Source organism: Salvelinus sp. IW2-2015, unplaced genomic scaffold (genome assembly GCF_002910315.2).
Source record: "Salvelinus sp. IW2-2015 unplaced genomic scaffold, ASM291031v2 Un_scaffold3589, whole genome shotgun sequence".
Taxonomy (NCBI): Eukaryota; Metazoa; Chordata; class Actinopteri; order Salmoniformes; family Salmonidae; genus Salvelinus; species Salvelinus sp. IW2-2015.
In genome coordinates this window covers 8,750-23,011 of record NW_019944867.1, presented here as the reverse complement: position 1 = coordinate 23,011, position 14,262 = coordinate 8,750, and the positions used below count along the sequence as shown (strand labels likewise).

The following is a 14,262-nucleotide window of genomic DNA, read 5'->3' as shown; positions in this document are numbered from 1 at the left end:
AATTATAAACATGAATATGTTTTATCATGACATGTTTTTTCTTATAATTTTCTTGACTTGGTTGTTTTATTACAGGGTGTGTTCTCAAGATAGACTTTTCCACATCATGTTCTGTAAATTTAGTTATCTGTAGTTATGTTGATATACAGTGCTGTGTAAAAAGTATTTCCTTTTTCTATATTTTTTTGTTCTCAATTTTACATATTTGATGCTAATGTTATCTGATCTTCAAAGAAAACAGAATATTATGAGAAGGGAACCTGAGTGAACAAATAACACAACAATTACATACTATTTAATTATTTCATAACTAAGTTATGTAACACCCAATGTTCAGTGTTAAAAAGACTCATTTGTGTTTGCGACATTTGTGGGTTTTCAATCATGACTGGTTGTTTTCAAGTCCTGCCACAACATCTCAAATTGGATCATTAGGTCTGATTTTGACTAGGTCATTTCAAAACTTCAAATTGTTGCTTTTTAACCATTTTCTTGACTTGATGTGTGTTTTGGATCAATGTCTTGCTGCATGACCACCTGCGTTTCAGCATCAGCTCACAGACGGATGGCCTGACATTCTCCTGTAGAATTCTCTGATACAGAGAGAATTCATGGTCCTTTTATATAAGGCAAGTCGTCCAGGTCCTGAGGCGCAAAGCATCCTCAAACTCACACTACCACCACCATGCTTGACACGTTGTTAGGGTTTTTACGTGAATGCAGTGTTTGGTTTTCACCAGGCATAATGGGACCATGTCGTTCAAAATGTTTGGACTCACTTTTGACTCATCTTGCCATCAAAACTATTCACTCAGGTGCATTTTGGTAACTTAGTAAACATTTTTGTAGTAGATGGGTCCCATTATGTCTGATAACCAACACTGCATTCAACAGTAAAACACTCATATCAAGTCAAGCATGGTGGTGGTAGTGTATGTGTTGGGATGCTTTCTAGTAGTTAAAGCAGTTCTGCAGGAAGAGTGGCCCAAATTTATCCACAGCAATGTGAGGAACTGATCAACACACAGACAGCCTTTGGTTGCAGTCATTAGAGCTAAAGTGGAACAACCAGTTTTGAGTGTAAAGGGGCAATTACTTTTTCACACAGGGATTTGTGTTTAAATAACTTGTTAATTAAATAGATAATAATGAGTATAAATATGTTTTTGTTATTTTTGAAACTCAGTTTCATTTATCAAATATTAGTTTTTGGTTGAAGATCTAATAACATTCATATTACATTTTGCAAAAATAGAGAAAATCAGAAAGGGGACAAATACTTTTTCACAGCACTTAAGTATCAATGTGTTTTTCTAATTGGAATGTAACTTTCTTTAATTGAACATGTATTTAGACCATAGTTTACATACTGCATAGAATGTAGTCTCAGCACGTTTTAATTGGTTAATAAGATGTCTTTCTGATGATCAAATAAATAACTTTTTGCAGATTGACAGTTATAGTACTAGAGTTGGATTTTCTTCAAGTTTCAACTTAAACTTCTTGTCAATTAGGGGGGCGCCATTTCGACTTCTGTAAAAATTCGTTCCCAAATTAAACTGCCTCGTACCTACAATTCTTGCTCGTACAATATGACATATTATTATTACTATTGGATAGAAAACCACTCTCTAGTTTCTAAAACCCGTTTGAAATTATATCTGTGAGTAAAACAGAACTCAAGTTGAGCAGCTAACTTATGTCAGGAAGTGTATGAAAATCTGAAATCAAGGCACTCTGTTCCAGGGTCATTTAATTAAATTTGCATGTAATCTATGAGTCGAACATGCCACTGCATACGATTTCCACCTAGTAATGTCATGTATAGCAGTGAGAATTTGGAATGGTGTTTGCTAGGCATGATCTGAGGCCATATAAATGTTTTGGACCGGGGTGCAACTCTTTTCAACGTTTGCAAGACAGACCTCAGGATGGCATTCGAAAATATCTCTCGTTATTAGGCCCTTAGATATATCCGGCTCTGATTTTATTCGATATAGGTGTTAAAAACATCATAATGTAGTTATTTTAAACCGAGTTATAATCAGTTTTATATCAGTTATATTGCGATTTTACGGAATTTCTCTATTGTGCCTTTCTTTGATGTGCTAGACGTTATGAATAGTTGGACACGATCTGAGGCCACATAAAGCTAATGTTTGCTGCTATTCTAAAGTTTTGTTAAGACGAACAATCACAATCCCGAGCCATACGATAATATCATGAGACAAAGGGACAACTATGCACAAGATATTCTGAATGGAAGCTCATCAAATAAGTAAGAACTAAATTATGATTGTTAATATAGAATTGTTCTGTGAAAAATGTAAAACTACTATTCCGTCCTTTAATTTCGGTGCGTGTTCTCGCTTAGACGACACGTGTATGTTCGTAGTAATCGTTAATTTTATAAAATCATAACACAGCGTTGCTTAATGAACTATGTATCTTTCATTATTGCCTGTCCAACCTATGTTATTTATAGTCAAGATTTAATGATTATATATTAGATATAGATTAGGTGGGCCATCTACCAAGATTTCTCCCGACAATTTTTGTTGGACAGCATATCGACTTATTCTAATATGTATAACCACGATTTGTGCCGTCTACAATATGCACATTATTCGAACAAACCATATATGTATTTGTTAATTATGATGTTTATGGACTGTTCAAATCTGATGAAGATATTTTTGAGAAAGTGTTAGTGAAAAATTTTAATATATTTGCTTATTATCGCTATCGCTCCATGCGAATCAATGCTGCTGTGTGGTTTGGCTATTGTTGTATATAGTAATATTAATGCTAATTGTCTTTTCGCTGTAAAAACATACTTAAAGAATCTGAAAATATTGCCGTTGATTCACAATACTTTGATCTTCATTTATGCTGTACGCTGTGTATTTTTCATAAATGTATTTTGTATGAGAGATATTAGTGTTAATTCACTTGCTCTCTGTATAGTTATTCTAGCTGCTTTTGGTAGAGAGTTGTAGGTGGCTGCTAATGTAAAACTATGATTTAATTGACTCTGAAATATGCACATTTTTCGAACAAAAACATGTGCTAGAATACATAATATGTTAATCAGAACTGTCATCTGATGGAAGTTTGTTTCTTGCGTTAGTGACTTAATTTTATCTTTGATTTTGGTCGAATTTGTGATAAGCTACCTATGCAGGAAAGAATGTTGTGGGAAAAAAAAGTGTGCTTTTGCTATAGGTGGTTATGCTATAGAATATACAATGTTGTCATTGTGTTATTATTTTTTAATTTCAATATTAGTAACTATACTTTTTCTACCTGTAAACAATTTAAAATCAGAAATTGATGGTCTGGATTCACAAGGATGTCGTATCTTCTAAATTTGGTGTCTTGGATTCTGTGATTTCATTAAACATTTTAATTATATGATAGTCCCTGTGGCTTTATGCGTAGGGTATATGCTAGTCAGCTTTTTGGATGGTGGGGGATCCCGGATCGGGTTTTGTGACTCGTTAGAGGTTAATATTTATTAAATGTAATTTTACACATTTTTACCGTAATTGATAAAAAACATTCAAGATCATAAGTGTGTTATATCAAAGTCCTCTTCCGGACTTCTGATACACTTGTACAGTTTAGAACCTGTCCTTGCTGCACCTAGTGCTTTAGTTATGTTTTACCTGTTTGGAAACTCGTGTAGGAAGGTGACCTGTTGGAAGGTGAACTTCTCGCTCCCAGTCTTGAGGTCTTGAGTACCTGGAGCAGGTTATCTTTCATTTGCTGTATTGGACTTGTTAATGTGTGAAAGTTAAATATTTCTAAAAAATATCTTTTGAATTTCGCGCTCTGCCTTTTCAGTGGAATGTGGGAGGAGTTCCGCTAGCGGAACGCCAGAGCCAGACAGGTTAACCAATTAAAACGTGCTGAGACTACATTGGCTATGCAGTATGTAAACTATGGTCTAAATACATGTTCAATTAAAGAAAGTTACATTCCAATTAGAAAAACACATTGATACTTAGAGTGCTGTGAAAAAGTATTTGTCCCCTTTCTGATTTTCTCTATTTTTGCAAAATGTAATACTGAATGTTATTAGATCTTCAACCAAAACCTAATATTTGATAAAGTGAACATGAGTTTACAAATAACAAAACATATTTATACTCATTATATCTATTTAATTAACAATGTTATTTAACACCCAAATCCCCTGTGTGAAAAAGTAATTGCCCCTTTACACTCAATAACTGGTTGTTCCACCTTTAGCTCTAATGACTGCAACCAAAGGCTTGCTGTAGTTGTTGATCAGTCTCTCACATTGCTGTGGAGGAATTGTGGCCCACTCTTCCTTGCAGAACTGCTTTAACTCAGCAAAGCATCCTCAAACCATCACACTACCACCACCATGCTTGACTGTTGATATGAGGTGTTTTACTGTGGAATGCAGTGTTTGGTTATCAGACATAATGGGACCCATCTAGTCCAAACAGTTGACTAAAGTTAGCCAAAATGCACCTGGAAGCACATGGATGATCATCCAGACTCTTAGAAGAATGTTTTATGGACAGATGAGTCAAAAGTGAGTCCAAACATTTTGAACGACATGGGTCCCATTATGCCTGGTGAAAACCAAACACTGCATTCCACAGTAAAAACCCTCTAACAACGGTCAAGCATGGTGGTGGTAGTGTGATGGTTTGAGGATGCTTTGCTGCCTCAGGACCTGGACGACTTGCCTTTATAGAAGGAACCATGAATTCTGCTCTGTATCAGAGAATTCTACAGGAGAATGTCAGGCCATCCGTCTGTGAGCTGATGCTGAAACGCAGGTGGGTCATGCAGCAAGACATTGATCCAAAACACACAATCAAGTCTACAAGAAAATGGTTAAAAAGCAACACATTTGAAGTTTTGGAATGACCTAGTCAAAATCCAGACCTAATGATCCAATTTGAGATGTTGTGGCAGGACTTGAAACAACCAGTTCATGATTGAAAACCCACAAATGTCGCAAACACAAATGAGTTTACTTTTTAACACATGAACATTGGGTGTTACATAACTTAGTTATGAAATAAATTAAATAAGTATGTAATTGTTGTGTTATTTGTTCACTCAGGTTCCCTTCATCTAATATTCTGTTTTCTTTGAAGATCAGATAACATTCAGCATCAAAAATATGTAAAAGTTGAGAAAATTAGAAAGGAGGCAAATACTTTTTCACAGCACTGTATATCAACATAACTACAGATAACTAATTTACAGACATGATGTGTGAAAAGTCTATCTTGAGAACACACCCTGTAATAAAACAACCAAGTCAAGAAAATTATAGAGAAAAACATGTCATGATAAAACAATATTCATGTTTATAATTAAACAATTTACTTAATAAAACACATTTAATNCATCCAGGGGAAGGCCCTAAAAGTTGCCAAAGACCCCAGCCACCCCAGTCATAGACTGTTCTCTCTACTATCGCATGGCAAGAGGTACCGGAGTGCCAAGTCTAGGACAAAAAGGCTTCTCAACAGTTTTTACCCCCAAGCCATAAGACTCCTGAACAAGTAATCAAAAGCCTACCCGGACTATTTGCATTGTGCCCCCCAACCCCTCTTTTACGCTGCTGCTACTCTCTGTTTATCATATATGCATAGTCACTTTAACTATGCATTCATGTACATACTACCTCAATTGGCCCGACTAACCAGTGCCCCCTTAATATTGGCTAAAAGGGCTATCCGCATTGTGTCCCGCCACCCACCACCCGCCAACCCCTATTTTACACTACTGCTACTCTCTGTTCATCATATTTGCATAGTCACTTTAACTGTATCTACATGTACATACTACCTCAATCAGCCCGACTAACCGGTGCCTGTATGTAGCCTCGCCTCTGTTATAGCCTCGCTACTGTTATTTTTCACTGTCTTTTTACTGTTGTTTTTATTTCTTTACGTACCTATTTTTCACCTAATACCTTTTTTGCACTGTTGGTTAGAGCCTGTAAGCATTTCACTGTAATGTCTAAACATGTTGTATTCGGAGCACGTGACAAATGAACTTTGATTTGATTTGATTATTTCAGGAACAGTGAAGACTGTCCTCACCAGATATGAGCTGACAACACTGGGCCACACTGGGACACACTGGGACACACTGGGGCACACTGGGCCACACTGGGACACACTGGGAAACACTGGGCCACACTGGGACACACTGGGACACACTGGGACACACTGGGACACACTGGGACACACTGGGACACACTGAGCCACACTGGGACACACTGAGCCACACTGGGACACACTGGGACACACTGGGCCAATGTCTTGGGAGTAATATGGAGCCGATTAGCAAGAACACATTGGCCCAATGTGGGCATGTTTGCTGGGACACACAGTAAACTGACCTGAGATCAGCAGGGTGAGATACAACAACGTTTCCATCACTGTGAAATTCAAAGGATATATGATTAAACTGAATGCACTTCAAGGTTGCAACACTTTACCAATGCAAACTGTCTTTCTCCTTCTTTACTGATATGATGTGACAGGACAGGTGAAGATAATGCTCCCCACATAGAGGGTTATCACCTGTTCAGAGACAGGAACAATCAGTGATTGTTAGGTTAGGTTTCTAAAGTATTGGAAGTGGGTAGTGGTGAAAACCCTCAACATAACGTCTCCAGAGAGCCAACAAGGGTTAGAACACATGGTTGATTATTCTACACTGGAAACTTCAAATGGGGAATAAATAAAGTGTTAATTTAAAGTCAAGAAACAGGATCCCCTGAACAGGATTCCTGTGGTCACACACTGCCTGACTTTAAACACAATTAAAACACAATGAAAGGTTTAGAACATAAGACAGAGGATATCACACAATTTGAGTTTGTGTTCAAAGAATTTTGGAAATGTACCATTTCATCTAAAATTGGCTCCAACTTTTAAAATATTTATATTTAAATACATTTCACGACAATTTAGTTGCTAGATTTCCAACATGATTATACAATCCAAAATGGCCTCACCTGTTGTTTGAAGGTAACTCTCTCTCTCTCCGCGTCTCTCCGGTTTTGCCCTATAAACCTTACACTGTTCCTAATTTCTTTGCATGTGTTATTTATATACAAAAACAACTGTGACGTGACATTCATCCCACTGGATAAGGGGTTGGACAGAACTAGAGAAGGAAACAGTTAGAGAGGCTATACAGAACATGTGACATTCATCCCACTGGATAAGGGGTTGGACAGAACCAGAGAAGGAAACAGCTAGAGAGGCGGTGCAGAATATTTGCATGTGATGATGCTCTTGATCCAAAGGAGATAACCCACTCCTCTAGACAGACATATTGCCCAGAAATGTTCTCATTGCTCAGAAAAGGACCCAACTCCACACGTCCAAAAATGAAGGTTTGTGTGGTTTCAAGTATTGTTCAGGTGAGTGAGTGAGGCCTGAATTGAGAGTGATAGTCTCAGGTAAAGCCACTTCACTAGAAGCGGGCTGGAGGTACACCACAGAGACAGACAGGAACCCAGCTGCCCTGGTCTCAGCTCTCACTGATCTCAGCTCATACATGTACCTGATTATATGTGAATTTTATAATTATTCTATTTTTAACATTTTTATTTAACCTTTATTTAACTAGGCAATGTTCTCAAGCTTATTATTGGGTTGCTATGGTAAAAAGGAATAAAGATCAACATAAACTCCTCTGTCATTGGGTTCTCTGACCTCCCTCTCCTCGGTCATTGGATACTCTGCTCTCCCTCTCCTCGGTCATTGGATACTCTGCTCTCCCTCTCCTCTGTCATTGGGTGCTCTGCCATCCCTCTCCTCTTTCATTGGGTTTTCTGCCCTCTCTCTCCTCTGTCATTGCACTGTCATGTAAAACCCTTTCCACAGAGGGTTCTACATGGAACCAGAAAGGGATATTATTCAAAGGGTTGTCATATGGATMCAGTCRAAGAACCCTTCTGGAATATYTTTTTCTGAATGTAGGATCTKCTCCCCCCCTGTCCATGTCRATTCATTCATTATGWTCTGAAAGGCAAAACTGATCCTAGATCAGCACACCTAAGATGCTTGTGATATGGTGTGGTAGTTACAGTATGTAGCTTGCAGGTCCCAGATCTGTTGTGCTGTCTGTCAACTCCTAAGGTCATTGTCATTTCTAGCTTGATAATAACCAAACTACAATGAACAAAACTATGAACAAAACTATGAACAAAAATATGAACGCAACACGTAAAGTTTTTGGTCCCATGTTTCATGAGTTGAAATAAAAGATCGCAGAAATTCTTCATAAGCATAATAAAGCTTATTTCTATTTTTTTTTAAAATTTGTTTACAAACCTTTTAGTGAGCATTTCTCCTTGGCCAGATAAACCATCCACCTGACAGGTGTGGCATATCAAGAAGCTGACTAATCAGCATGATCATTACACAGGTCCACCTTGTGCTGGGGAAAATAAAAGGCAACTCCAAAATGTGCGGTTTTGTCACACAACGCAATTCCACTGATGTCTCAAGTTTTGAAGGAGCTTGCAATTGATATGCTCACTACAGGAATGTCTACCAGAGCTGTTGCCAGAGAATGTAATATTACTTTTTCTCTCATTAGCTGCCTCCAACATCATTTTAGAGAATTTAGTAGTACGTCCAACCGGCCTCACAACCGCAGACACCATGTATGGTGACAATTCACCTTCCTACAGGACAACAACCCTAAGCAGACAGCCAAGACAACGCAGGAGTGGCTTAGGGACAAGTCTCTGAATGTCCTTGAGTGGTCCAGCCAGATGCCGGATTTCAAACCGATCGAACATCTATGGAGAGACTTGAAATATTTGTGCAGCGACGCTTCCATCCAACCTAATAGAGCTTTTTGAGGATCTGCAGAGAAGAATGGGAGAAACTCCCCAAATACAGGTGTGCCAAGCTTGTAGCATCATACCCAAGAAGACTCAAGGCTGTAATCACGGCTAAGGGTTCTTCAACAAAGTACTGAGTAAAGTGTCTGAATACTTACGTAAATCTAATATTTCCATTTATATTTGTAATGCATTTGTAAAAAATTCTAAAACCTGTTTTTCTTTGTCATTATGGGGTATTGTGTGTAGATTGATGAGGGGAAAAAACGATTTAATCAATTTTAGTATAAGTATAAGTAGCAAAATGTGGAAAAAGTCAAGGGGTCTGAATACTTTCCGAATGCCCTGCAGACCATAATATAAAATATAATATAACCTTTCATCCAAAAGTGGTCAAGCATACATTTTCCATATTGGTGGCCTCAGAGGAAACAAACTAACAATCCTGGCATTGAAAGCACCATGTTCTACAAACTGAGCCACACAGAACCACAACACACATAAAAGTTGGCAAGAGGCCACAAACAGATCTGAGACCAGGTTCGTTACTGATGTCACATCATTGTGTGTTCCAGGAAATATCCTGGGTCTGGCGTGATGTGGTAAAGTTCCCCTCTGTCTGGTTTGAGGAAGTTATGTAAAACATAACTAAAACTCTGGTCAGCAGGACATGGTTCTAACTGGTACCAGTGTATCAGAGTCCTGAAGAGAGGACTTGATTACACATTATGTCTAGATGTCTTTATCATTAAGGTAAAATGTATAAAATAAACATTAAAATAATATTAAGTTGAAACTTGAAAAATCACAACTCTAGACTTATATTGTCAATCTGCAACAAGTATTTATTTGATCATCAGAAAAGACATCTTCATTAACCAATTAAAAACATGCTGAGACTGCATTTACTATGCAGTATGTAAACTATGGTCTAAATACATGTTCAATTAAAGAAAGTTAAATTCCAATTAGAAAACACATTGATACTTACAGTGCTGTGAAAAAGTATTTGTCCCCTTTCTGATTTTCTCTATTTTTGCAAAATGTAATACTGAATGTTATTAGATCTTTAACCAAAACCTAAAATTTGATAAAGCGAACCTGAGTTTACAAAATAACAAAACATATTTATTCTTATTTTATCTATTTAATTAACAAAGTTATTTAACACCAATTCCCCTGTGTGAAAAAGTAATTTCCCCTTTACACTCAATAACTGGTTGTTCCACCTTTAGCTCTAATGACTGAAACCAAACACTTCCTGTAGTTGTTGATCAGTCTCTCACATTGCTGTGGAGGAATTGTGGCCCACTCTTGCATGCAGAACTGCTTTAACTCAGCAAAGCATCCCCAAACCATCACACTACCACCACCATGCTTGACTAATGGTATGATATTTTTACTGTGGAATGCAGTGTTTGGTTTTCATCAGACATAATGGGACCCATCTAGTCCAAAAAGTTGACTAAAGTTAGCCAAAATGCACCTGGAAGCACATGGATGATCATCCAGACTCTTAGAAGAATGTTTTATGGACAGATGAGTCAAAAGTGAGTCAAAACTTTTTGGACGACATGGGTCCCATTATGCCTGGTGAAAACCAAACACTGCATTCTGCAGTAAAAACCCTTTACCAACAGTCAGGCATGGTGGGGGTAGTGTGATGGGTTGAGGATGCGTTGCTGCCTCAGGACCTGGACGACTTGCCTTTATAGAAGGAACCATGAATTCTGCTCTGTATCAGAGAATGTCAGGCCATCCGTCTGTGAGCTGATACTGAAACGCAGGTGGGTCATGCAGCAAGACATTGTACCAAAACACACAATCAAGTCTACATGAAAATGGTTAAAAAGCAACACATTTGAAGTTTTGCAATGACCTAGTTAAAATCCAGACCTAATGATCCCATTTGAGATGTTGTGGCAGGACTTGAAACGACCAGTTCATGATTGAAAACCAACAAATGTCGCTGAGTTTACTTTTTAACACATGAACATTGGGTGTTACATAACTTTGTTATGAAATAAATTAAATAAGTATGTAATTGTTGTGTTATTTGTTCACTCAGGTTCCCTTCATCTAATATTCTGTTTCATTTGAAGATCAGATAACATTCAGCATCAAAAATATGTAAAAGTTGAGAAAATTAGAAAGGAGGCAAATACTTTTTCACAGCACTGTATATCAACAKAACTACAGATAACTCATTTACAGACATGATGTGTGAAAAGTCTATCTTGAGAACACACCCTGTAATAAAACAACCAAGTCAAGAAAATGATCAAGAAAAACATGTCATGATAAAACAATATTCAAGTTTATAATTAAACAATTTACTTAATAAAACACATTTAATTAGGTTGAGAAAATACATCCCAGTACAGATAATTAATGTAAATAAAAAAGAGAAATGTAAGAAGAACATTTAACATAATTAGAGTTCTCTCTTTGTCATCATCTTCTTCATCTTCTTCTCCTCCTCTTCTTTCTTGGGAGACCCCTCTTCCTCCTTGTGGAAGACCTTCCCATCAGGCTGCTTTTTCCATGTCACTTTGATGTCTGCAGGTAACCCCTGCTCCTTCAGCTTGTTCTTTATCTGGAGAAACACAAAGACACACAGAGACCCACACTTTTATACCATCTACTGCATCTTGTCTATACCAGTCGGTCATGGCCCATCCATATATTTATATGTACATATTCTTATTCCATCCCTTTAATTAGATCTGTGTGTATTAGGTTGTTGTTGTGGAATTGTTAGATTAGTTGTTAGATATCGTTGCACTGTCGGAACTAGAAGCACAAGCATTTCACACACTCACAATAACATCTGCTAACCATGTGTTTGTGAAAAATGAGATTTTATTTTATTTGAATATTTTAGTTTTAGTCAGTCTGAAGATCTACAACTACCATTCCTTCCTGCTATACTGAGACGTTCTTCACTTCAAACCTTTGACTCTATGAGGAGATGAGGCTTATATTTGACCTATTTTACACATGTACAAGTGTGTTTTAATATACATGTGTGAATTGGAAATGTGTTTTTGGATATCCCACTCTCCCTGAGACACCCTTTGAGAGCGGGGTCACAGCCAGGGTAGAAGGTCGTCCACAAACAGACTAGGACCCAGACCAGAGAGGAGGCCATCCACAACAGACTAGAACCCAGACCAGAGAGGAGGCCATCCAAACAGACTAGAACCCAGACCGGAGAGAGGACATCCACAACAGACTAGGACCCAGACCAGAGAGGAGGCATCCCACACAGACTAGGACCCAGACAGAGAGGAGGACATCCACAACAGACTAGGACCCAGACAGAGAGGAGGACATCCACAACAGACTAGGACCCAGACAGAGAGGAGACATCCACACGACTAGGACCCAGACCAGAGAGGAGGCATCCAAACAGACTAGGACCCAGACCAGAGAGGAGGACATCCACAACAGACTAGGACCCAGACCAGAGAGGAGACATCCACAACAGACTAGGACCCAGACCAGAGAGGAGGCATCCACAACAGACTAGGACCCAGACCAGAGAGGAGGCATCCACAACAGACTAGGACCCAGACCAGAGAGGAGGCATCCACAACAGACTAGGACCCAGACCAGAGAGGAGGCATCCACAACAGACTAGGACCAGACCAGAGAGGAGGTCATCCACAACAGACTAGGACCCAGACCAGAGAGGAGGACATCCACAACAGACTAGGACCAGACAGAGAGGAGGTCATCCACAACAGACTAGGACCCAGACCAGAGAGGAGGACATCCACAACAGCTAGGACCCAGACCAGAGAGGAGTCATCCACAACAGACGACTAGGACCCAGACCAGAGAGGAGGTCATCCACAACAGACTAGGACCCAGACCAGAGAGGAGGTCATCCACAACAGACTAGGACCCAGACCAGAGAGGAGGTCATCCACAACAGACTAGGACCCAGACCAGAGAGGAGGTCATCCAAACAGACTAGGACCCAGACCAGAGAGGAGGACATCCACAAAAGACTAGGACCAGACCAGAGAGGAGGTCATCCACAACAGACTAGGACCCAGACCAGAGAGGAGGTCATCCCAAACAGACTAGACCCAGACCAGAGAGAGGACATCCACAACAGACTAGGACCCAGACCAGAGAGGAGAGTCATCCACAACAGACTAGGACCCAGACCAGAGAGGAGGACATCCACACAGACTAGACCCAGACCAGAAGGAGGACATCCACAACAGACTAGGACCAGACCAGAGAGAGGTCTGTACAGTTGGTATCATTGCTGAGTTGGTTCTTCATGAACAGGGTAAACTCACCTCTTGTAAGATGGAGTCCTGAACAGCAGGATCACTGAAGTTCAGATTTTGATCCTTTGGGGTCACTTTCATTCTCACCACCTGTCTCTTCAGTTGGGGTTTCTCAGGGGTCTCCACAGCTGGCCAAGAATAGAATACAATCCCAAATCGACGAAGTGAATCAGGGGCAACTTTAGAGTTCTCCTGTCATCATTTCATGTAGATCAGGTGGAGAATATGTAACTTACCATAGCAGATGAAGGATGGAGTTACTCAGGGAAATTTAATCCATTTAGTTAATGAGAATCATAGGATGAAAGACATCAAGAGTGCGTTGTAACTCTGATCTGTTGAAGGCCATCTCTGGCACCAGTTTCTGAATGAGGAGTCACTCTGGTCTGACCATCTCCAGGAGTCTTGAAACAGACCGATCCACACAGGAAGTCCCCTCAGTGATATCTTCTTCTTTATCTCTGTGTTCTCAGTCTGGTTCCTCACACTGACCAGGTCTGTGTGATGCTGTCTGCAGTAACTCTGAGCATCTATCCAGGTCTTGTTCTCCTGAATTAAGACGTATGTTAGGTTGGTGTCTTGTTTTCCTGCAAAAGTCAAATGTAATAATCAATACAAATATCCAGTGAAATATCATCTACTGATCATCTATAGTACATGTTGTCATTGATTTGATAACAGATCAATAACTGATTAACAACTTAAAGTTATCATGAGTCTATGTTTCAACTCAATGGCAGCTCCAGCCTTATAACAGGCTTCATCATTAGTATGTAAAACTCACCATCATAAACGATGAAGTGATGCTGGTCATCACAGGAGGTGTTGTTCCACAGACCAGCTGTACTCATTAAAGCACAGTTACCATTTTGGGGGTTCCAGTGTCCCAGTTTCTGAACTCAGTCTCCCCCTCTCTGTAGAAACGTCTTCTGCAGAGACCAGTGCCTTCATGGAGTCTCCCTTCTTCAGTCCAATCCAGACCAGTAATAACTATTGCACTGGTAATCAGCCTGTTCAGGTCCTCCATGTCTCTACTGTAGCCAGTCAGTGTATTTCTCTCTGCAGTAACTCTGGGATCAGTCCAGGTCA

At 39.3% G+C, this 14,262-nt stretch overlaps 2 protein-coding genes across 2 annotated transcripts in view; both read right to left on the bottom strand.

Moving 5' to 3' along the window:
* LOC112076128 (E-selectin-like) overlaps positions 1-7,118 on the bottom strand; it is a 20,068-nt gene extending 12,950 nt beyond the window's left edge. Inside the window, exons 1-2 of the mRNA XM_070441203.1 lie at positions 7,022-7,118; positions 6,401-6,439 (exon numbers count right to left, since the gene is read on the bottom strand). Coding sequence (XP_070297304.1) covers positions 6,401-6,437 — 37 coding nt within the window. The 5' untranslated portion in view covers positions 6,438-6,439; positions 7,022-7,118. The remainder of the gene's footprint in view (positions 1-6,400; positions 6,440-7,021) is intronic.
* Positions 7,119-11,161: 4,043 nt separating this feature from the next.
* Positions 11,162-13,299, bottom strand: LOC112076129 (calmegin-like). The gene is made up of 2 exons (XM_024143010.2): positions 13,183-13,299; positions 11,162-11,462 (listed from the first exon to the last, which is right to left on the bottom strand). Exons 1-2 carry the CDS (start codon positions 13,252-13,254, stop codon positions 11,301-11,303), a joined length of 234 nt encoding a protein of 77 aa, XP_023998778.1. The 5' UTR covers positions 13,255-13,299; the 3' UTR covers positions 11,162-11,300.
* Positions 13,300-14,262: the final 963 nt, after the last annotated feature.

What these genes read in the sequence shown, in the direction of transcription:
- LOC112076129 (XM_024143010.2), bottom strand. Translation starts at nt 13,254, where the DNA reads ATGAAAGTGACCCCAAAGGATCAAAATCTGAACTTCAGTGATCCTGCT. An exon ending in AGGACTCCATCTTACAAGAG is followed by an intron (nt 11,463 to 13,182) that starts GTGAGTTTACCC and finishes GTGTTTCTCCAG; the next exon opens with ATAAAGAACAAGCTGAAGGA.